The sequence below is a fragment of the Populus alba genome, chromosome 15 (genome assembly GCF_005239225.2).
Source record: "Populus alba chromosome 15, ASM523922v2, whole genome shotgun sequence".
Lineage (NCBI taxonomy): Eukaryota > Viridiplantae > Streptophyta > Magnoliopsida > Malpighiales > Salicaceae > Populus > Populus alba.
Genome location: NC_133298.1, coordinates 14,428,036 through 14,451,766, shown reverse-complemented (window position 1 = coordinate 14,451,766; position 23,731 = coordinate 14,428,036). Strand labels below are relative to the sequence as shown.

The 23,731-nt window shown below is 33.9% G+C and overlaps 1 protein-coding gene across 2 annotated transcripts in view; it reads left to right on the top strand.

The window, feature by feature from the left end:
• Nucleotides 1–23,731, top strand: part of LOC118057498 (serine/threonine-protein kinase ATM) — a 49,679-nt gene that overhangs the window by 19,613 nt on the left and 6,335 nt on the right. For both annotated transcript variants that reach the window (XM_073404872.1, XM_035070093.2), the window contains exons 30-70: nucleotides 529–648; nucleotides 745–930; nucleotides 2,049–2,170; nucleotides 2,265–2,334; nucleotides 2,412–2,539; nucleotides 3,356–3,497; nucleotides 3,580–3,717; nucleotides 3,856–3,954; nucleotides 4,059–4,105; nucleotides 4,396–4,588; nucleotides 4,690–4,911; nucleotides 6,489–6,560; nucleotides 7,099–7,168; nucleotides 7,984–8,101; nucleotides 8,232–8,355; nucleotides 11,684–11,821; nucleotides 12,583–12,693; nucleotides 13,947–13,994; nucleotides 14,154–14,258; nucleotides 14,485–14,571; nucleotides 15,208–15,525; nucleotides 15,636–15,748; nucleotides 16,338–16,404; nucleotides 16,495–16,569; nucleotides 17,709–17,831; nucleotides 17,979–18,143; nucleotides 18,217–18,315; nucleotides 18,868–19,019; nucleotides 19,125–19,326; nucleotides 19,396–19,443; nucleotides 19,567–19,650; nucleotides 20,314–20,397; nucleotides 20,669–20,749; nucleotides 20,917–21,006; nucleotides 21,096–21,158; nucleotides 21,452–21,592; nucleotides 21,698–21,754; nucleotides 21,907–21,966; nucleotides 22,158–22,252; nucleotides 22,385–22,493; nucleotides 23,546–23,635. In XM_073404872.1, the coding sequence (XP_073260973.1) occupies nucleotides 529–648; nucleotides 745–930; nucleotides 2,049–2,170; nucleotides 2,265–2,334; nucleotides 2,412–2,539; nucleotides 3,356–3,497; nucleotides 3,580–3,717; nucleotides 3,856–3,954; nucleotides 4,059–4,105; nucleotides 4,396–4,588; nucleotides 4,690–4,911; nucleotides 6,489–6,560; nucleotides 7,099–7,168; nucleotides 7,984–8,101; nucleotides 8,232–8,355; nucleotides 11,684–11,821; nucleotides 12,583–12,693; nucleotides 13,947–13,994; nucleotides 14,154–14,258; nucleotides 14,485–14,571; nucleotides 15,208–15,525; nucleotides 15,636–15,748; nucleotides 16,338–16,404; nucleotides 16,495–16,569; nucleotides 17,709–17,831; nucleotides 17,979–18,143; nucleotides 18,217–18,315; nucleotides 18,868–19,019; nucleotides 19,125–19,326; nucleotides 19,396–19,443; nucleotides 19,567–19,650; nucleotides 20,314–20,397; nucleotides 20,669–20,749; nucleotides 20,917–21,006; nucleotides 21,096–21,158; nucleotides 21,452–21,592; nucleotides 21,698–21,754; nucleotides 21,907–21,966; nucleotides 22,158–22,252; nucleotides 22,385–22,493; nucleotides 23,546–23,635 (4,656 nt within the window). The remainder of the gene's footprint in view (nucleotides 1–528; nucleotides 649–744; nucleotides 931–2,048; nucleotides 2,171–2,264; nucleotides 2,335–2,411; nucleotides 2,540–3,355; nucleotides 3,498–3,579; nucleotides 3,718–3,855; nucleotides 3,955–4,058; nucleotides 4,106–4,395; nucleotides 4,589–4,689; nucleotides 4,912–6,488; nucleotides 6,561–7,098; nucleotides 7,169–7,983; nucleotides 8,102–8,231; nucleotides 8,356–11,683; nucleotides 11,822–12,582; nucleotides 12,694–13,946; nucleotides 13,995–14,153; nucleotides 14,259–14,484; nucleotides 14,572–15,207; nucleotides 15,526–15,635; nucleotides 15,749–16,337; nucleotides 16,405–16,494; nucleotides 16,570–17,708; nucleotides 17,832–17,978; nucleotides 18,144–18,216; nucleotides 18,316–18,867; nucleotides 19,020–19,124; nucleotides 19,327–19,395; nucleotides 19,444–19,566; nucleotides 19,651–20,313; nucleotides 20,398–20,668; nucleotides 20,750–20,916; nucleotides 21,007–21,095; nucleotides 21,159–21,451; nucleotides 21,593–21,697; nucleotides 21,755–21,906; nucleotides 21,967–22,157; nucleotides 22,253–22,384; nucleotides 22,494–23,545; nucleotides 23,636–23,731) is intronic.

Here is a 23,731-nt window from a genome sequence, read left to right as displayed (position 1 = left end):
ATTAGGTGAGTAAACTACAAATGTTTGGGGTGTTGCTGGGGTATATCCAAGATATCAGTCTTGTAAACAGTGAAAATATTGAGAGGGTAACGGTGTATGAGGACTTACTTATATAGATAATTTCATGTTTTACAGTAATGGAAAATGAGTGGGTTCTAACCTTTGAGTTGAGTTTTGTTGCTTTGGGTACTACACTATTAAAATCTCATGGACACAAGAAGATTCTGATGCTTTCAACAACTCTGGATAGGAATTGATAAGGTTTTGAGCTTCATTTGAGGCATTCTCAGCCTCTTTGCATGCTATTCATATTTAGGTTGATAATGTTCGGGGTTTGCAGTGTGAATAATTGTTTGATAGGTAGTTATTCGATGCAAATGGTATACATGCATAGCCATATATAACTGCAATGCAGTGTAACCTAAATTAACTACTTGAAAACAAATGTTGTAATTACAATATATTTGTATTCAACATACAACTTGAAGTATCTACTTTACCTGACCATTTAATAATTGTGCTTTGTAGATTCGACAGCTTTTTGTATCAGATGCTGAACCTAGTTATTTCATGCAATACTGTTGCCAATGGCTTCTTCCAGCTTTGGTTCTGAATGAAGATAGTTCCAACCTGAATTGGGTGGCTAGGGTAGGAAAGTAATGTCTGCTATTTTGTATTTGCTACTTTGTATTAGCACTAGCACTACTGTTTGTTATAACTGCTGACAAATGTGTTTTGTTGCAGGTTGCTTGTCAGCCTTTGGCAGTTCTAGTTAAAATTCACTTTGTGCCAATATTTTCAGTTTGTATTGTGTTGCATTGTAGTAAGAGATCTGGTTGGGAAAGAGGAGCAAAGGTGCTTCAGAGTTCAATTCTGTGTTTGACAGAGCTATCTGAGATTGAAAGAGACAAGCTCATAAAGAAACACATGGTGTGCTCCTATTTCTTGAAATATAAAGCTCTTAGTGAAGAGCAAAATATTTCAGTGGGATAAAAATATTCAAATTGGCTGTTTCAGTTTATTGTGTGCGCTATTGCAAACTAACATGTTAGTGGCATGAGAAAAAAAAAAGTGAATCTAATATGGAACTTATTTACATCTTTTGTTGGTTTAAGGTTCAGCTGTTCTATTGCACTGTTAGGTATTAAGGTTCAGCTAGCTCCTTGGAAGTGCACTGCGTGTTTAATTTTGTTTCTTCCTTTCCTTTCTTTATATGGATAGTTACTTGTCAGTAATTGTTTTGTACAGTGTCAACTTATATTGTGTCCCTTAAAAGAAAACATTTTTGTCCAGCAGTTATGTGTATTCATATCGAGGGAACAATTTTTATTTCTTTAATCAAAGGCCCATTTTCATGTGCCATGTAGCATTGGTTTGTCAATAGGATATGATACGATGTATGAATAACATCAGACATCTTTCTATCAAATGAATTGTAACAATACCATCATTTAGTTTAATCAAACAAGCATCGCACCCTGATTTTTTAAGGAAAAAAAAAAAAAAACCCTTAGCTCTGTTTAGATAAAGAACTAAATTAATTACAGCAATTGTAATACTGTTTCACTTCATCCTCATGTTAGACATTGATTACCATCACCATCATCTTCCTTTTCTTCCAAAATATATATGACTTTGTACCTATTAATAATTGCTTAATATCTTGACTCATGTTTCTCATATGAGAGGGTTCCTTACAAATTTCTGATTGTATTTACATATTAAAGTTTTTATTTGTTTGAGAAATGATGGAAGCATATCGGGAGCATTGGATATGTACTAATTTCTGATACGAACATGCATGGAAATGCTTTATGTAGTATGTGGACAAATTCTTAAATTTTTCATGCCAATGAGATCATGCGTTTTGCTATCTTGAATTTAATCTCTGCAATGCTTTTTTTTTTTTTTTATTATTATTATTTGTTGTACGTGGACAGATTGATGTCATTCTTTCTTCATAAGAATCTGAATTCAGTAAATTTCTCTCCATAAATATATCAAGTTATCAACTGCATTTATTGTCATGTTTCCTTCAATATTTGCAGGTATCTATTGTGAGCCATGTTCTGTCCCTTGCCTCTTGTGCACTGGATCCTGCAATCCCTTTCTTTTCCAGAGAAACAGTGGCACGTGCAATTCAAACAGTTGTGGATGGGTTTCTGGAAATGTGGATTACCTTCTTATCTCACTTGACTTCTTTTATGTTATTTTTCTGGATCCTATTATTTTTTTTTTTTAACATAAATATTACATGTATGCAGGGAGGATTATCCTACAAGTGTTGCTGTGCTTGATAAGATTAACATTTTTCGCCCAGATAGAGTTTTCATGGTGAGCATGTGCCTTGTATTTATTTTTGAACATTATCTATTGTTTGTTGCTGATACTTTTCATGTTTTGATGTGCAGTTTCTAGTGGAAATGCATTACAAAATAGAAGCAGCAGTTCATCATAGGCACAGATGCCATAGGTTGGCCGGAATTGAGGTGCTTGTAGATATCATTGGGCGTAGAGCTTCTGTTTCAAGCACTTTCAAGTATGTCTATAGTTGTTCAAATGGAGCTTTTTAATGACAACCAAGTTATCGGAACCTTGTTTTAAGCAAATTTAATCTTGGAAGCTATATGGTGCTAAAGATTATGTTTGTTCAGTTTTTCATGGGGTTTTTGGATCAATTATACAAACTTATTGAAGCATTGTTTCCAGTACACTTGTTCATTGACTGTTAAAAATCATGTATATGTTGTTTGCATGGATAATTAAGTATATTTTTCTTACACTATTGTGGTAGTTGGGGGTTTTTCTTCTGTCTACTTTGGTTTCAAGTCTTGGAACTCTGCTTTCTACTATCTTCTCTTCTGTTTGAAAGATTTTTCTTCGCCATCCTTTGAACATTCTTTCTCCTTATTTCTCTGTTTACTTATCTGACATCATTACAATATAATTGCACCTTCTCTTAACTTCAATCTTCCTCAAAACTCCTTTGTGATGGGTGGTCTAGCAATGTGAAGCTGCAAATGATGCAGTGGTACTCCATATATCCACTAAATACAAAGAGTTATTAACCATCCTTCTGGTTTTACATGACATCTTCTTTTGGAATCATTTCACCATCCCAAATTGTTTGATGGATATGACTCTGGAAAGGGTTTCCTTCCCTTTGACACTGTTTCTCATGCTTTTGCCTTTTCTTTGCTTCCATTTTCACTTTGTTTGTCTTTTTTCATTAAAATTCCACTAACTGAATTGAGTGTTTTACTTTATCTATTGAAATATTTGGGCAATTTGTAATTTTAACAAACATGTCTTTTATCTTAGAGTCATTTTAACTCTTTTTTCTTTTGAGTAACAGGTATCTTATCAATTTGATTGGACAATTCATTGGTTGTGATGCTTTACAAGATCAATGCTGCCGTGTTATTTCTGCTTTGCTCAACACATTAAAAGGCAACCCATCCAAAGACATTGCCAATGTGCTTGGTGAACAGCTTCAGGTACCTCATATTCTAAGACCTAGAATTATCTTTAACCAAAGCATTCCTAATGTTCTTTGTTCATTTTTTGTGGGTTGTGTAGTTTTTAGTCTCGAAGTTGGTAGCATGTTGCATTCCCTCTGAAACTTCTGGGGAAATTGGCACTAGAGCATATGAAATCTTATCTTTGCTCTGCCAGCTTACTGTGGGCTCTGATCCATCTCTTCATGATTATGTTAGAGTAAGTTTTGACTTTCATCTGTGGTGTAAATTGATATTGGTGCTTATGATATTGGTGCTTATGATCTCGTCTTGCAAAATTTATTTCATGTGAAGCAGTAGAAAGTTAGCCTTTTAAGTCATGCTATTACTTCTGCAGGAGCTGGAGCCCTTCCCTGAAATAGATATCTTTGATGAGATACGTGAGTTTCATCACCAATTATGCGAAGCTTACTCTCCGAGGGCCCACTTATTGGAGGTCAGCAGTTAAACTTAATGGTTAACCTGATAGGTATTTGTTATTGTGGCATCTATTCACTCTGACTCATCTTTTTTCTTACATTTTGTATTGCTTATTTTCAGTTCGTCAAGAGATCTTTCTACCTTCCACCAAGATTACTTTTATGCAGGTGATTGGCCTTTTTGAGCTGTTTTTCCGAGCTTATTATGGTTCCAATAAATGGTCATAGAGTACTTTTGGTGGTATTTACAATCACTCTATTGAAATCTGTAAATTAAATCAATTATTTTTAAATTGATTTCAACTTATTCTTCTTTGTGTAATCTTTTGCTTAATATTTTTTCCTACTAACTTTTCATCATGTCTAAGGAAACTATTTGGTTTATATGGTAATATCTAGCCATGCAATTTGAAATTTGCGCCTTTTAATTGTGACTGGGATGCTAAATATTCTTGCAGTGTTCAAGCACTGCACAAGAAATTACTTATGGAGGAAAGTTTTCAGAGGGGAAGGAATACGAAAGATGTTATGGAGGATGTGTATTGGCACCGTGACCCTGAAATTGTCCAATCAATCTGGACACTTGTTCGCATGTGTGGTTCTGATGATGCAAGTAGTATCAGACCATTGGTGTCTGATTTTGTGTCCAAGGTATCAATTTATACATGTTCAGGCCTTTGAACTTATTACATTTTGTTTGTTTGCTGAGAACAAGAAGCTAAGGTTTTTTATTCTATTGATTGTGACTTCAGGTTGGCATTGGGGACCCACATTCCGTTGTTTTCCATCTACCTGTAGACTATGGTCAAATGAAAGTTTGTCAACAATTGAAGATCACCAACCCTTTTGAAGTGAATTTTAACATGGATACTGGTGTATCTGAAGAACTACTGATTGCACTCTTGAAACTTCTGATGAAGTATCTGATGGATGATTCTGTTAGAATTGTTGATTTGACCTCACAATCTCTTCGGGTAAGCGTGGGGAGATTTAGATGGTTTTATCTACTGATTTTATCTGACTCAAGTTATTTCTGTTTTTGATTGATTGCTCCTCCTGAACATCTGAGATCCTGATCAATGTTGCATTCAATAAGTTTGGAATTGCCAATTAGCCAATTTATTGCAATGTCTGTTACAATTTTGTGCAATGTCATGGTTGAAAATTTTATTTGGGATCGGTGTTGGTTGCCTAAAGCTGGAAAAAATGTACCAACAGACGCATTGAAATATGCTTAGAGCACTGGTAAAAACTGTTTATATAAAACCTTAAAAACTAAAAGTGCATTAAATGTCATTACGTGAAAGATTTGTCAAATAGTGCTTTTCCCGTTGTGCTATTTTTTGCTCAGCTTGGTGGATGCAACAATTACTGTGTTTGTGTGGATTGGTATTTGTTTGATTCTGGCATGGTTTTTTTGATAAGTAGTTCAAACACTGGTATGTTATGTACTGTGTAAAGGTTGGGTAAATTAATTAGATTATCGTAAATCATGCTGTTACTTGCATTTAAATATGTTAATTTTTTTTTCCCCCCAGAATCTGGCTTCTGAATATTCTTTTTTCTCTTAAAATTAAGAAAAAAAAAATGGAGAAAGTTGTTTGTATAGACATCTTAACTAGTTTGTAATTGAAGCACACCTGAGCTGAGTTAAAAAAAAAATCTTGCTTTGTTATTTCCCTTTTCAATTTTTAAAAAGTTATTTTATGTAACCATTCAACTTTATGTAATCACTCTTGTTTCTATTATTATAAAGTCATTGGCCTTTTGCTCAAAGTCACATCAAAACAACAGTGCTTTATTTTTCATCTGAATGTAAATGTTTGGTAAAATTAATTACGGTACCCCTTAAAATCTTCAGTTCATAAAATCATAAGATCACCTGCTTCTTTCAAAAGTGGAATATGCTTCCACAATTAGCCATTAATTTTTTTTTATTTGACAAAACTATCCTTCAACCTTCCAAATAAGTACGGTTTTATTATTATATGTATACAGGTCTTTGTTTCACCAAAAACAAGTGAAGCACATAAATAGTACTTTTTTTTTCCTTTTCATTTTGTTTTAGTTAATCTTACATGTTTCTCTCTTTTTTTTCTTTCATATCCACCCTGTAGATGAAAAAAGACTTGTCTTCTTATTTTTCATTTTGATTCCCTACACCACTTTTAATTTAAGTTTAACCAAACAATCATTGCTTGCTTTAAAACTCAGTAGCACATAAATAACTAAACATCCATCAACTTTTATTAGTTTAGTTTTCATTTTTAGTACTTGTGCCTATAGCAACTTACAAGGACATCAAGGCCAAACAGATCCATAATAATTCAACTTTGTGTCTGAGGATATTTAATCCCTTTCTCTTCCGTAAATCAGTTATGCCCTTGGTGAACATTCTTTTTTTCAACTTTGTTTCTGTTTCTTTTAATTTCATGTTTTATATGGAAGTTTCAGATGATATTTATTATAAATGCCAAAAAGCTCTATACCCTTAGGTATTTATTCTACTAAAGGAAATGAAGAACATTCTCATACTTTTCCCCTTGAACAGGGAATACTCTCAACTGAAAGAGGTCAAAGAGCTCTATTGTCATTTGGTTCTTATGAAAGGTCTCTTATTGAGGTACACATATTCTGGTTGACAGTTTGTTTGTTATAATAGTTGTTTTACTGTTAAGGTCCTTGATATTATTTACTGACAATATGGGGAAAATGTTTTCATTTTGGCGTAGTAGGCATGGATTTTACTCTGGTCTGGTGCTGCTATCCCAGTACCACATGCATTGTTGCTGATGTTTAGGTTACTATCTTAAAGATGGTTTAAGTATTGTTTTGAGATTAAAATTTTAAAGTAATGTGAGAATACCAATGTAAGTGGGATGCATGTCTAGGTTTGGAAGTGCTTTCAGATAGGTTTAAATGTAAAAAGTGATGAGAAAACAAAAGATATGGTGATCTTACAGAACATCAATAGCTGATATCTTCACCGTTTTCAGCACCCATTTTGAAGCTGTAATTCAACGCTGATAGAGCTAGAACATTATTGCTGGCAGTTGTGCTTGTATGCTTAGTGTCCTTGGTTGTGATATCTTTTGCTTTATCCTGATTTATGGACATAGGTCGACTTAATGAGGGAATCATTATGTAATTCTGTCTTGTAGATTCACTCAAAAGGTGTAAATATTGAGCTGGTGGAGAAGTTAGTGCTGGATATTGAAAAGAGGTATAGAGGTAAAGTGCTACTAACTTTTTTCCTTAAAAGATTTTGGTATTTCTTTCAATACCAAATTGTTTTAGGTTTCTCATCATAAGTACTTCTATGTATCAAAAGTTTTTGAGTTTTTGATATCAGCCCTACCATCATAATTATTATAGTTGCTTTCTGATAAGTGGAGTTTAGGTTGTTTTGACTGCTGATTTTTTTTTTTTTTTCAATAGCATGTCATTATCTGATTTGCATTTCCATTGTTTTATTATTTATTTAAATTATGTTCCATTCAGACCCCACATATAGGTCACATCTTGTAGTATATCAATCGATTATTGAATACGAGTTGTTTTATCCATGGGAATCACGATGACCATGATGGAAGGGTCTGCAACTCAAGAATTAGAGTGAGTTTATGTATAGATAAGTTGTTCTCTGGGTTGTTATGAATTTGAGTGAAAGTTGCATTCACTGAAAATTTCAAAGCAATGGGTTTAAGAAGAGATTTCTGCTTCACGCTCCTCACTGCCCTGTGAGAACCCAGTTCTGCAGGAGCTTGTTTGATTGATTTATAGAGTCAATCTTTTATTTATTTTTTATTTTTTTTATTTAGAGTAGAGATTCTGGCAGTATATATGATTTATATTCTAAGACTAAGCTGCAACGAGGTTAATGCTCGTGTTTGTGTTTAATCACACATATGGACATGTATTTCATTTTCATATTGTTTTAATAGATTACTAAACAATAAACACACTACTTTCTCTTAGAGTCTCACTTTTGCTGTATAGTTTGCATGCAAAATATCTGATGGTTTCTTTTTTCCTGTCATTTTCAGCTGAAGCAATTTCACTTGAGGAGTCTATAATATGGGAGACATGTAATAAGACCTTCCAAATGTGGATTTGTCCACTTGTGTATTCATTGGTTAGCTACTGCAATGATGTTATTCTAAGGTATTTTTCATAAGTTTAGTAACTTGTTTCAACTATCTATAGATCTAGGTGCTTATATTGTGTCTTATGGTTATTCTTGCCTGTTAAAGTAACTGTTTTGCTAATGGTTTGCTTATTATGCTGCTTTTAGATTATGCCAAGATATCGTTTTATTGAAAGCTGAAGTTGCTGAGCTTTTGTTTCCAAGTGTTATCATAGATCTAGCTTTTCAGAAGGATATTGATGTTGATCTTCATAAATTAATCTCTTTGCAGGTAATTTTTTTTTATTCTCTGCAAATTTTCATTTTCCTGTCAAGCTGGATTTTATCATTTTACAGATTTTCAATCTCTGCCTTGTTGCTTAATGTCTAAATAATTGAGTATTTAAATGATTCATGGCTCTTTATTTGGTTTAATTTGCATGTTAAATCTTTCTTCATTTTATTTATTTATTATTTTCAATGAGGCATAGTTCTGATAGACTAAAAGCCGTGGTAAACAAAAATCTAGAGTTTTGAAGGGTTGGCAAGATGAATAAAACAGAAGATGCATCGAAATGTTAGTGTTACTGAAGGGGGTGTTGTTAACTGGATGTAGTATACGTTCTTTCTGGTGACCATTTTCAGTTCCTAATCTCTACGTATAAAAAGAGGGGACTTGGAAGAAGATAATTCCCATTGAATTAAAGTATGATTTATTGGTTGACCCATTGTTAGATTTGGAAGGATGAAAGGCGGTAAAACTTTAATGGTGACATGCTGTTATTTTCCATTGCCTGGTACATTTTCTAGGAGGAAGATAATCCCCATAGAATTATAGTACGATTTATTGGTTGATCCATTGTTAGATTTGGAAGGATGAAAGGCAGTAAAACTTTAATGGTGACATGCTGTTATTTGCCGTCGCATGGTGCATTTTCTAGGAAAGTAATGTTGTGATTTTGAAGAGTCACTTCACATTGAGGTAGTTCTGATGGACACTGTTTCTTGTTTTATTGAGGTTAAAGCATCATGGGGAGGGTTGTGATGACAGGGAGACAGAGGGAAAGTTTTATCCTTGATTGATATTCAGAGGGTTTGAGGTCCTCTTTTAGATTCCAATGAGCATGAAATTGGTCTCTGAATTCTTTTGGCTTTTCTCATTGAGTCTATCAATTTTATTTTTTTCTAAATTTTCCTTTCAACGCTCGAAAAAGTACTAGTTGAATTTCACTTGCAAACTTCTGTTAGAGAATTGATGATGCAACCCTATATGCACACATTCTGAGTGCAGAGAAAATGGATAATAATGGTACATTAGATGATGTAAAAGAAGAGCCACGTTGCCGACTGGGTAGGTCTTTCTCTTTCTTTATAGCATCAATTTCCCATAACGTTTCTTGCAGCAAAGCAAATAAAAAGGGAAAAAGGATTACTGATCTTTTTCCTTTCTCGGAAGCCAACTACTCTGTAGCCTCAAAAGATTTCTGTAATCTGAATTTTCTGATTTACTGTTGTAAATATGGCCACCACATCATCAATTCTCTAAGAGTTGCTTGTAGTTGAACTCAACTGATAATTTTACATGTAAAGAGTTAAATAGAAGAAATTAAAGTTGAAGACTCAACCAGAAAACTTGATAAATTTCTAGGACTGGTTTGATGACTGTCCCTGTTAATTTGGTGGATGGCTTATGGCGTAAGAGAGCAGCATGCCCTTAAATGAGTGCAGCTGCGATTGTTAAGATATATGTGCTAACACATAAAAGATTTGATAAGAATTGAATGAGAGTACCAGTTCAGGATAAGCTAAGTGTTAGCTATATGTATTTTCATAAGCTCTTCCATAAGCATCGGATTAAGCTTTTTGATTGGATGTTTGATGGTTCCCTAACAGATATCATAAGAATTGAATGAGTACCAGTTCAGGATAAGCTAAGTGTTAGTTATAAGTGTTTTCTTAAGCTCTTCCTATTGGATTAAGCTTTTAAATTGGATGGTTGATGTTTCCTAATACAGCTTCAAGCTATCATGAACAAATTGTCAGGTGCTCAAAACATCAGATCCTGAAAATCCATGTAACTAACATTGATTGTTGCACAAAATTGACAGGCTTGCTATTGAGGTCCATATGCAAAATGCAAATGGACTTGCATATTAAGGGATGGGTCTGATATAAATACTGCTGTGCTCTTAAATGTTAGCCGAAACTTTCAGGTTAATTAGTTTTCCAAAGAGTGCTGTTGGACTGGCTATGGCTGCCATTGATATATTAACGTACTGGTGACTATTTTCTTTTTTTCTTTTTTCTTTTTCGGTTAATCAGAGACATTATTTATTAATGAATTGAGTAAAAGTATAGATTGGCCTGTGTGAACGAAGAGACATGTTAAGAATAAAATTCTGTAGCCTATCAATAATCTAAAACATAGCAGAATACCATCTCTTGTCAAGACAAGTTAAAGTGCTATGCAGGGAACTACACCTTGAAATAGGGAGCCAAGCAATACATGCCACCACATCAAGACACAACAGAGCTCCACCTTTAGTGAGGAGTGAAATCATGCTCGATTTATGGCCTTCATTTATCGAAAAGAGAGCACTCATGCTGATGAGTTGAATGATTGGAGTGGGATTAATGAGAACGAGAGGTAGACCAAGGAATGACTTGGGCTTGAGCAGTTAAAAATGCTTTACTGTCATAACAACTTTGTTTTCATGAAGAGTTTGGTGTAAAAAAAAACAAATGGAGGAAAAGGATTTATGTGGCTAAATCTAGCTGATTTGGGACAGGTACGCTGGAGTTTAGTCATCAACAGAGATTCTGAAAGAATTAATTTATGTAATAGATATTTGTTGTCTCATTCCTAGTGTTGTGATAAGATACATGGTAGTAACATTATCCAGAGACTTGGAATCAATTCTCGTGAGTGTGATAAAAGTGTCATGTATTTCTGGTGTTTCAATAAGATACAAGGAGAAAACATTATAAGGAGACCTTACTCCTTGTTCTAATGCTCTATGATTTTAAGCTCTCTTCTTTTTAGTCATAGCAGTAATGATAGCTTTTATGGATGCTAGAAAAAGAGAAACTTGATTCAGTTGGCACCATAAGGACAACAGCTACGGCAATATGAAAGCAATACACAAGTGAAAGTAGAATTTACCTAGATGTGTGGCTTTAGATTCAACCTGGTTAAAATGAATGTGGAACAGTTCTCAGGTAGTTGGCTAATAGAGCTTTGTTATTGCATTGTCTAATTTTCACATATCAGTCAGATGAATCCTTTTCTGTTTTGTTATATTCCATTTTAGTTTATATATTTTATGTCAAGTAGAATTACACACACAATATATATATTTTAAAAGATATGAAAGTACATTTTTATGTTTTTATTTATTGTCTTACTGTAGCGTCATGTTATTGGTATTCTTATCTCGAATGACACAAGTCAATAGGTTAGGAAACAGTAAAATTAGTATCAGTTCAATGTGAATTGGGTGTGAATGTTTTGACAAGCTACTGTGTTTATGCTATTACTTGTGAAGTTTGGAATGCTACTCTCATTATCCACTGCAGCGTATTTTGCATGGTTGCACCTGAATTTTTTTTATTACATGCAGGCGCAGGAACATATACTAACAGAGTCTAATGAGCTGATTAAATCAGTTCAAGTCTTCTTGAATGCCCTAAATGAACTTCGATTATGTCATGTCATGGAAAAATCTTCTTTACGACAATCAAAGCGAGAAAGTACTAAGGCAAGTGCATCAAGGATCGCATCTATATGATGCATTTTAAATATGAAATTTGATTTCTTCAGTTTCACATGCTCTCTTTTCTCTCTCCTTCTCTTTTGGTTCACAATTATTTCTGCACCATTTTGCACAAAGCGAGGTATTTCCTTTACTATTGCTACAGCAGATTACTGCACTCCTGGTATCTCCTCTGGTTTTTCCAAATTGAATGGGGATCAGTAATTGTTATGATTGGTGAAAAGGGGAGAAAAAAGTAACTCTCTAACTATACATTTAGTGGGTCTTTTATTGAGAAAGCGTTGGCATATTGGTAAGAAATTTGTGCTCTTTCCCTTGCATTGCTCATCATGGTTTAAGTTCAAAGAAAAATAAAGTAAATGGTATTTATTTTTAATTTACACACCTTATTTAGATTGTAAGGTGGATACAGCTGATGCCATATGGTGCGGGTACGGCTGTGCAGAATAATTAAGAGATAAAAAAATTGAAGCATTGATTGCTAAGCATGCAGCAACTGTTATCATTTGCTTATTCTACCTAGCCATTAGTTGGGGGCAGGGAAATCTTAATGTTTTTGGATATGCACCATGTATTGAGGACCCGATCCCATATAGCATTGCCTAAAAAGCTGTCAGTAGAATATAGGATTTCCTTCTACCTAAAAGAATTTACATCTTATGAAAATTGATTACCTATGGCTGTAATTACCACTATGTGCTGAACTTGTTGAAATTTTTTTTATTTTTTTCCAATGGTTTTTGTAGAATGCTAAGCCTTCTAGCTATGATTCAATATCCCGTTCCACCGCTGTAAAGGCTAGATATTCAGTAACTGCATCAAGTTCAATGGTAATGACAACATCTTCCTGGGACAAGGTATGGTTTTGGTTTTTTTAGACATGCTCATAAACTAGCTGCTGCAATTTTATGTCACATATGTTCTTTTGAAGCATTTGTTAAGAATTTTGTTTTACCGTATGAGGGAAACTGTGCATGCAGGCACAAATATGCCATGTCCCTAAGCACAGGTATTGTCCAAATTTTGTATATAAAGGGCCACAAAATGTTTCCTAATTTGATTACTTTCAAGCTTGTGGAAAATTTGATCCTTTTGCTTGAGTTCCAGAGCTGATCCTGTAAGGCTATAAAACTTGTTGGAAATGAGGACTTGGAGATAAAATATGTAAATAACTCTTTTTAACCTTTCATGAGATTACCTTTGCGGGAATAGTGATAAATATCCGTGTGCAAACAAGGATATTATATGTATAAGTAACAATAGCATGAAGTTAATACAAATAAATTTCACTGATGAGGAAGCAGAGAAAGTACTGGCCTAAGATTTTTTTAATCAAGTGGAATTTTAATTGGGTTTTTTTAAATATGCATGTGTGTGCATGTGAGTGTGTCACAGCTAGGGGTATCAAAGAGAAATTGATGGTCCAACAATAATGCTTTTTTGTGGTAATTGCTTTCCACTCAGTTTATGTTTGCGAATGAAAATGATTTAACGGTTGGACTGCAGCTAGGGTTGTCAGAGAAATCTGAGGGTTCAAAAGTAATGTTTTTGTGGTGAAAGGTTTCCCCTCTGTGGGATTAGTTGATGCAAAATTATTCACTGGTAGGAGACGAAAGATTGGAAATAGGAGATTTGTTATGTGCAGTGCAGTTCTGTATATACAAAATTAATAGTCTGTTTGAGGTTGAGAAAATTGTGTGGTGGTCAAAGCTACATTTCATGATTTACCTGTATTCATTTTATTCATCTTGATATTTGCATTCTGTAGTTCTAACATCTAACATGTTAACTTTGAATTATAATCTCTCCTTCTCTCTCCCCTACAGACAAACACACCCATGTGTTTGAAAGAAATTTTGGTGCTCTATTTTATAACTTATTAGTGCATTGGTGGTGCCTCATCTTTATTGTTAGTAAATTGCCGATATCCAAATTCCAGAACAAAGGGATTAAAAAGGATGGAAATTGATTTCCATGTGGAAAAAAGATATCAGCTGTTGACTCTAAATAGTTGGGTTTCGGGCTTTCTTAAATTTAGCATCAGATATATCTTACTTTCTTGCTGGCTCATTTTTTTTCCCTTTTAATTGACTATCCCCATTTTTGGCAGGTTTATTGGCTGACAATTGATTATCTTGTTGTTGCCAAATCAGCAGTTGTGAGTGTTAAAATCTGACTGTTTGCTATGTATTTTATTGAGTTTTCAAGCCCAGATAAAATTCCTTATTTACTTATTTAGTTGAGAATGCATTCTTTAGTATGTACATGACAATTTATTTACCTTTTCTTTTTTCACATGGATGCATCTCCATTATAGATTTGTGGCTCATACTTCACCGCTATGATGTATGTGGAGCATTGGTGTGAAGAGCATTTCAATGGCCTTATGCTAGGGAGCCCAGATTTCTCCCATCTTGAGGTGGTAAGTTTTGTGGGTTTTTTGTGTTGTATCAATTAACAATGTTCCTCGGACCAGTAAGATAATTTTATCATTTCTTAGTCAATTGTGGTATCATTTGTAGGACATCATAGATAACTGTGAGCAAGAAAGCGTTCAATTTGTTTTTCCAGCACTGAATTCTCTGTTTTCATGAGGAAAATAATTATTCTAACCATATCTTTCTTCCTTTTGCTCCCCCTTCTTTCAGTTGCCGCATCACATTGAAATACTTATGTCAGCAGTCACTCATATTAATGAACCTGACAGCTTATATGGGATCATCCATTCACACAAGGTGTGTGATTTTTTGTAGGTACTTGATAGTCATTGTGCTCACTACATACATTTTTTTTCCCCATTGAATAGTCTGTGTGACTAATTGTACTGTAGACATCATGCTCTAAGAGTTGATCAAATTCTCTAACTTGAAGGCTTTATTGTTACAATATCTGAATGCAGCCTCTCTCCCCCGCCCAAAATGTAAAAATGGAGTGCAATTCTGTTTCACTTTTTCACATGATAGCTACTACGAGCTTGTACTTATGTTTGTTTTTCCTCTACCTTTATGCTCTTTGATTTAATAACCTTTTTATTTGACTTTTATATATTAGTGAAATGTTTTGCTACTCTTATGGCAAGTATATGCATTTTTAAATAGATAAGCTAACAACTGGGTTTTTATAGATCAAATGTTTAACTCTTTTGGCTTGTTTCTAACTGTTAATGCTGAATGGTAACATTAAATTGGACTGGTAGTGGTAGTCATAAAAGAAACTAAGGACGGCAATCCACTGCATGCATCCCTCTTTAGATCTGTGAGAGGGATTTCATGTTTAGCTTTAGTTTTTGCTATTAGTCTTGTTATATGCACAGGGTATTTAAAATTGTAGCCTCACAATTTTTCTTGTGTTTTTTGGATTTTATATGGAAGTTAACCTCTCAAGCTGTTATCTTTGAGCATGAGGGGAACTGGAGTAAGGCGCTTGAATATTATGACTTGCAAATACGTTCAAACCCCCTACTACAAATGGATGGTGGATCGAGTACATTGTCAGCAGGGCATACTCAACTAGGAACTCATCTATCACTTTCTGCATCTGAAGAAGAGATGAGGCAGAGAAAACCTTACAAAGGTCTGATTAGATCTCTGCAGCAGATTGGTTGCACACATGTGCTGGATTTATATTGCCAGGGATTGACATATAGAAAGGACCAGTTTCATTATGATTTGGAGTTCAATGAATTGCAGGTGTCCTATCTGTTCATCTGAACTGTGTTGTTTTCATTGACAGTGCAACTGTCTTGTGTCTGATTAGATATCCTTATTGTTTCCAAAATCTTTTGGGCATCTGTTTGCAGTATGAGGCTGCTTGGCGCGCTGGAAACTGGGATTTATCCTTACATTTTGTGGGAGCTAATTCTCCTTCACGCCCAGATGTTAAATCTGATCATTTCAATGAAAAATTGCATGGGTAAGTTGCTAGGAAACAGTATTTTTTTTTTGGTTGATTGTAAATTGTAACTCTTATCAAGCCTCTTACTATTCTCACTCTGGATGTCTGACTTATATGGATGATAGGGACTGCTTTGAGTAACTTGTCTTTATAAGAAATCTTATCATCTAAATTCTTATTATAAATGTGAGTAGTACATTAATTGATAGTACCCTAGGTTCTAATAGCAACACTTATTAGTAAAGAACTGAATTGTATACAAGAACATAGCACTGGAAATGATTCTTATCATCAGGATTTTGAAAAGAAAACAATAGGCTTAAGTTTTTAGTATTACAATCGGGAATCTTGAGGTTTATTGAGTTGAGTATACTGTGAATGTGATAGCTGGACCTTCAACAGCATTGCATTTTGCACTATGATAATAACTGTATTGTTACTTTAGACTATGGATAAATTAACTATGGATAGAGGGACAAGTAGACTTTTAATGTGGTGATGGTATTTTGAGAAGCCGATGATTTGGTTTTCTTGGGCATAATAAGAGATGAGCATGGGTTTCTTTTAATACGTTCTCCATTTTGTTTTCACTGGATGGAATATTCAGTTGTTTGAGGGCATTTCAAGAGGGAGATTTTGATGAATTTCACAGAAAACTGAGAGGCTCAAAGCAGGTAATTTTTTATCTGATTTATTCTACTGGCAGATTCCTGCATGTAATAACAATAACAATAGTAATGTGATTAGTTTTTTATTAACATCAGGAGCTTGTGCGCTCTGTCTCTTGTGCAAGTGAGGAGAGCACTGAATACATATACTCAACAGTAATTAAACTTCAGGTATCTATTGTTTGTCTATTCTAAAGCTCGATGATTGATGAAGTGTATGTGGGCTTTTTCTCCATGGAATTTTTTTTTTCATTGCTGACTGATTATTATTTTTTATGAAAAATAGCTCAATCTTTCCCTATATTTTAACAGCTTCAATTATGTCCCTAGGTTATTACCATGTTTTCAATAAGGCGTTTGAAAACATGTCATTCAAGTTAAAAGAAATGGGCAAGGGAATTGCAGAAACTGCCAGATTTATTTTTAGGCTCAAACTACCATCTCTTGAAACCTTGAAAACAAGTGATAAACACATGATTACTTTCTTTTGTGTTTAGTAAACATGATTTAACCCAATTATATTCAGCATTAACAATCTTTAAAGATAAATAATAATATTGAATTTTTTTATACATGAAATTAAGCATAGTTGTGTCAGAAAATGTATTAATGACTCATCTGTAATGCAGGTGCTAAGTTTTATTAATTTGGATGACATGTTCTCATAGAAGAGCCTGTTGTGATAATTTAATGACATAATAGAAGAGCCTATTGTGATAATTTAATGACATAATACATGCAATTAAACATATAGGGACATGTTGGAGACAAGCTCTTCAATACAAGGATAGATAGAACTATTTTCCCTTAATTTTTTAATGAATGAAAGTTTTTAGATTTTGTCCTCATAGGCAAGTACACTGTTACTACGACGGTTTTGCCAATTTTGACTTTTCTTTTTCTTTTTTTTTTTGCATGGGGAAAAATCAATCCACGTGGTTATTAATCTAGAAGGCCTTCTTCTCTTCCTAAAAGGGAAAGAAAAAGTGAAGTTACAATCATTTACATATTGCCCATTAACAAAATTAAATAATCATTTACATATTGTGAATTGATGATCATATGGCTAGAATACAGCATGAAGCTAGGATACTTTTATATTATAAATTTCTGGCCCAGTTATGAAAGTTCAAAACTATAAGCCAGCTTTATAGTTCTTTGTAAACCTTAAAACCCCTTGGACCAAAAAACCAATATTGCAATCCCATGTGTTCTCAATTCTCAATTTTACCTGAAGGAAACAGACATGTTGCCTTTGCCTTTTCTTTATTTTTTAGATTTTTATTAACATGAATTGATACCTTTTACAGGTTCTTTATCATCTTGGCATGGCATGGCATATCCGTTGGGAAACATCTCAATGTGAAAGGGCTGAATTCTATCCAGGGAAAAGACAAAGCTTTTCAGAACCTGTAATCCCTACCATGGAGCAGGTTTTCATCTAATTTTCTGATTTTAATGAAGGGTCTTTGTTTGTAGTACATTTCTTTCTGCTTATTTGTCACATATGTGAGGAAACCATAAAAGTAATTGAGGTTACCATTTCTGGTTGCTTGGCATGTTTTTGTCTGTCAATATAGATGTCATGGTTGAATGTGGATTGGAACTCTATTTTGGAACGATCACAGCTGCATATGAATTTGTTGGAACCATTTATAGCATTCAGGCGAGTTCTGCTTCAAATCTTGAGATGTAACGAGTGTATGACGGAACATCTTTTGCAATCTGCATCCACTCTTCGTAAGGTACTATTGGCAGTTTTCAATACCATGATACCTTGTTGGCTCCCCAACCGATATATTGCTCCATGGTTAGCAGGGTTCTAGGTTTTCTCAATCCACCGCATTTCTGCATGAGTTTAAGCTCGCTAGTGCTGGAACTGGAGAGCAGTACTCAACTTTGTATTGGCTTGGCAGGGTAAAAAATATTTGCTGATCTGCATTTTTTTCTAAATTATTAACTGATGTGCTGTGATACTATATACCATGGAGCTTCTTTTTTTTTTTTTTTTTTTTAAATATTATTGGCCCTGTATTTGCAATTGCTTCTCAAATAACGATTTTCTAATTCAACAATAATGGATTTTTTTTCAATCCAGAATTTTCAGTTACATGAATATTATGCTTTGCATTGATGATTTTGAATCGCTGATTGATCCTGTTGGAATTTATTTATACTTCTGTTTTGTAGAAAGCTCAAATGACATCCTTGAAGTTGTTTATGAACCTTGTTGTTTCCCATCAATTGGTGCACTTTCATTAAATTTCATGCCTTCAGTCAACAAGCCTTTGAATCCCATGCCTATATCTGTTTCCAGTTTACACAAGTTGTTCTGATAGATAGTTTACTTATCATTAAATTCCATACATTGAGGCACCTCACATTCAACAATTTTGCTTGCATGTATTTCCAAGATGTTACACACAGAAAATCACTATAACTTTAGTATTATACTTCAAATAATGGCAGCTTGAAGAAGCAAAGCTACTGCGTGCCCAAGGTCAGCATGAGATGGCTATCAGCCTTGCAAAATACATATCCCAAAATTGTCACTCAAATCAAGAAGGTTCGGATGTATATCGCTTGGTTGGAAAGTGGCTGGCAGAAACTAGATCTAGCAAGTTATAACTCTTTATCCTTAACTTGGCAGAATTATTTATTATTATCATCTTTATGTAGCGAAAATGCCAATTTTTCTCTCATGCAACATCTGATTTCATATGCAGCTCAAGAACTATTTTAGAGAAGTATCTAAAACCTGCAGTTTCAGTTGCTGAAGCTCACAAGACTACTAACAAGAAGTCCATAGAAAGACAAAGCCAAGCTCATTTTCATCTTGCACACTATGCAGATGCTCTGTTTAAGTCATGCGAGGAAAGACTAACCTCTAGTGAATGGCAAGCAGCAATGCGTTTAAGGAAACACAAGGTACCAAATTTGGGGGGGGGGGGGGGGGGTTCACAATCTCAGCTATTTGATATGAATCTTATTTTGCAGGCAGCTGAGTTGGAGGCGCTCGTTAAGCGGCTAAGAAGTTCAACAAAGGTTTCTATTAAAACCTAATCCAAGTCGTTTTTTTTTTCTTTGCTGCTGATAGTGCACTGTGGGACTTAGTGCCTTCTAAGTTTTTTTAGCCCATTAATAAAGCTCTGATTTATGGCATTTTAGGGGGAGAAGAATGACTATTCCGTAAAAATACTTGAGTTGCAAAGGCAACTTGCAATGGACAAGGAAGAGGCTGAAAAATTGAAGGTACTATCGCGCACTCACACTCCATTTTAGGAACTGAAGCATAACATGAGACTATCTTGTTATGTAATGTAAGGAGACTACATGTTATGATCCTGAAGAGCTCTGATTTTCCAATCCATATGAACCACTATATTTGCTATTAGCCATTGAAATCTGAGTCGTTAGATATGCTGTTGAATGACTTATCCAAGTCAGATTTCATGTATTGTGAACAGACTACATGTTGTGACACAAGAGCTTCTATTTGTTGCTCCTGTAAACCATTGTACTTGTTATTAAACATTGAAATATAAGAACCGGTAGATATACCATGGAATGATTTTGTCAGAGTCAGAACATGCATGGAGTTTAGCGAGGTACTTTAGTAATTAGTGTTTTACTTTGTTGAATTAATCATTTCACTTCTGATTGTCATTGGCATGGCTAAAGTGTACTGTCTGTTATACATAACAAATCCAACTTAAATTGTTTATGGAGAATTTTCTACAGCAAGATAAGTCATACATAAAATTTTTGTTAACTGATGTGGTTGGTGATGAATGGTGTTGCATAATTTATTATAAAATCATCGCATTGAATGTTATTGTGTTAGTAAGAATTTTTGGACTCCTTTTCTGTTTGTGTAGCCTTACTCTTTGTTTAATTGCTACTTCAACTCCTCAGGATGACAGGGACAATTTTCTCAGCCTAGCTCTGGAAGGATACAAGCGTTGCTTGGTGATAGGTGACAAATATGATGTGAGAGTGGTATGCACTTTTTATTTCAGTCCTCTGTTCTTTAGAGGAAAAACAACTGGATAGAGAGTGAACTGGAATCATTATTGAATCTTATTTTTGCACAAATTATAGAAATGCTTTCATTGGGTTGTAGAATAAAGTAAATAAAATCTTATATTTCATTCTTCAATGTGTTATATATCAACAAGATATTTTTAACATAGTAAATAATGGATATTATGCTGATATGATTTGTGGAATCCAGTATCTTGTGATCATCAAACGTGTATTATGCTTTCAGGTGTTTCGACTTGTTTCCCTGTGGTTCAGTCTTTCTTTGAGACAAAATGTTATAAATAACATGCTTGACACAATTGATGAGGTAACAATTGATGGGGGCACTAAATTTTATTTGCTATCTTAGAATCAAATAAAATATTTTCATAATACGTGCCAAATAAAACATTTGCGACTTTTAAATTTTCTATTTTTTATTTCTTCCAGTATTTGATACTCTTGATTTTTGTTTTGCTCCAACTTTGGTTGCAGGCTCAATCCTATAAATTTGTACCTTTAGTTTATCAAATTGCTTCAAGAATGGGAAGCTCGAAGGACAGTTTGGGACCTCATAATTTTCAGGTCTTGGCTGTCTTTCATGTTTATTTCTTTCTCTCGTATCTCTTGCTAAAGTGTGATTTTGTTTTGACATCCGTGTTGGGATTATACAGTTTGCTTTGGCTTCTCTTGTGAAGAAAATGGCTATAGACCATCCATACCATACCATTTTTCAGGTATCTAAGATCCATTTTTCAGCTAACCTAATTTAGCAAAATTAAACTGCATGGAAGATTTTTCTTTGTGGTGCAAAATTGAATGCATGAAAAATTTAACTTGCTTGTGAACCTGCAACCAAGTGAAATGGAGAAAACTTGAAGTCATTTCAATGTCATAGCAGAACATGTGATGAAAATTCTTTTGCAATACCTCTTCTGATACACTGATGTATTCAAGACTGGTTGTCTGCGAATGTACTTGGTTGAAGTTCATTCTACATATCATACTTTTCTCTCTTGTTTGGTGATAGCTTCTAGCTTTGGCAAATGGTGACCGTATCAAGGACAAACAGCGTAGTAGAAACTCATTTGTGGTGGATATGGATAAAATAACTGCAGCAAAAAGGATTCTAGAAGAATTGGTCTCATATCATGGGCCCATTATTAGACAAGTATTTTCCAACATTGATCTTCAATTCTTCATTTCATAATCTTTATAATGTTCTTTGTGCTGTTAAGTTTTTCATGGAATTTTTTCGCATTTGTTACTAATGTAGATGAAACAAATGGTTGAGATCTATATCAAATTAGCTGAGCTGGAAACAAAGAAAGAGGTTTGTGAACCAGTTTCTTCCATCTACACTTTTACCTTTCTTAAGATGTGTAAGATCCTACAAGGTTTAATTGTGCACTTGAAGAGGGGATGGGTGACCGGTAATAGTTTTAACAATCCACGACCTTTTTTACTTGTTTATGTTTCTTGCAGGATACCAACAAAAGGGTTTCACTTCCAAGGGAAATTCGCAGTGTTCGTCAGCTGGAACTTGTAAGTTCACCATCGTAGCATAGTCATCTGATTTACTTTCTTATTTTAAAAGTTTTGAACTTGTTCTGACAACATAATATATTTTTAGAAAAACTGGCACGTCTCTTGTATCTTGTTCACTCATGGATGTTAATTACTCACTTCCACTTATTTTGGTTCCTTGAAGCTTTTGCTCTTTGTTGGATCTGCAGGTACCTGTTGTGACTGCTACCTTCCCAGTTGACCGTGATTGTCATTATCATGAAGGTTCCTTCCCACACTTCAAGGGATTAGCTGATTCAGTTAGGTATGTCAGCCAGATAAAAGTTTTAGTCCTTTTTTATTTTTTACTTATTTCCACAATTGGCCATGCTTGAACTGATCAAGAAAAAGGCCACGCTTGATGCTTCATTCTAAAGCAATTTAGTTCAATATACAGGATAATGAATGGTATAAATGCCCCAAAAGTGGTTGAATGCCTTGGTTCTGATGGTCAAAAGTACCGGCAGCTGGCTAAATCTGGAAATGATGACCTAAGACAAGATGCTGTAAGAATCACATGTGGTTTCTTCTTTACTTCCCAGTTATTAGTTTCAGGAAAGCATTTAAAATTTCCATTCTTTCTTTTTTGAAAGAAATGGGTCATAAACATATGAACTTCTAATTCCCGCTAAGTTTATTGATGAGAATGCCTGTTGTGCATATATTGACAGTTTTCTCCTATGCCTAGTCAAATTCCTTTTGTGCTGGATATTTGATAAATTAAGACGGGCACTTGTAGGCATATTTCCATACCCTTTCTTTTTTATTTAGTTGTTTTTTAAACAGCAGTTGTTTTTTTTATAATTATTTTGTATGTTTTTAATTTTTGAAGAGATTATTATAATTCATTTATAATTTTTTTATTATATTTTATATAAATGAAATTCATTTTTAAAAATAAAAAAAATATTTATTTTCAAATAATATTTTTAATACGTGTAAGCTTACATAATATATTTTTTTCCCTTTGATTTTATTCAATGAATTTCATGTTTTTGTTTATTTCTATTATTATTTGATTAAATAAAAAATTAATTTTGATAAACAAAGTCATTAAACACAACAGGATAAATGGTTTGTGTTGCAAGGTAAAATATCTTAAATCTACTTTTGTCTCTTGATTTTTTTCAATTTTGTCTTTAGTTATCATTAATGGTTTTTGATTTATCTAATTAAATGCATGTATAAACTATTTTATTTACATTTAGGATTTTTTATGTCAAAAAATGTATCAGAGAAAACTGTATATTTAATTCTTTTGCTCAAAAAAAATAATCTGACCCGCGGCGGGGCACATGTTAAATAGCTAGTTGAACTCTAGACCTTGTTGGAAATATGGCCTCATACTGGTAGAATGAACATTTTCTTTCTACTAACAGAATGGTCATATTTCTATATGACCATATCTTCTACTGGTTAACAAATTATCATTATCATCTAGAGTTGTTTATGAAAGTGGTTCCTTTGTGTCTTGAAATATTATATTTTCTTTTAATGTTGCACAAGTTCATATTCTATGTCTTTTATGATGTTGATAGATCTTGTAAATGCTTTGCAGGTAATGGAACAATTTTTTGGTCTGGTTAACACTTTTCTACAAAATAACAGGGATACATGGAAAAGACGATTAGGTGTGCGTACATACAAGGTACCTACTTTCAAAACTATTGTTTAATTTTGATGGTCATTTTGACTTTTCTATCATTGAAAAGTGAATCTGTCATTAGGTTTGTATCGTGTATCT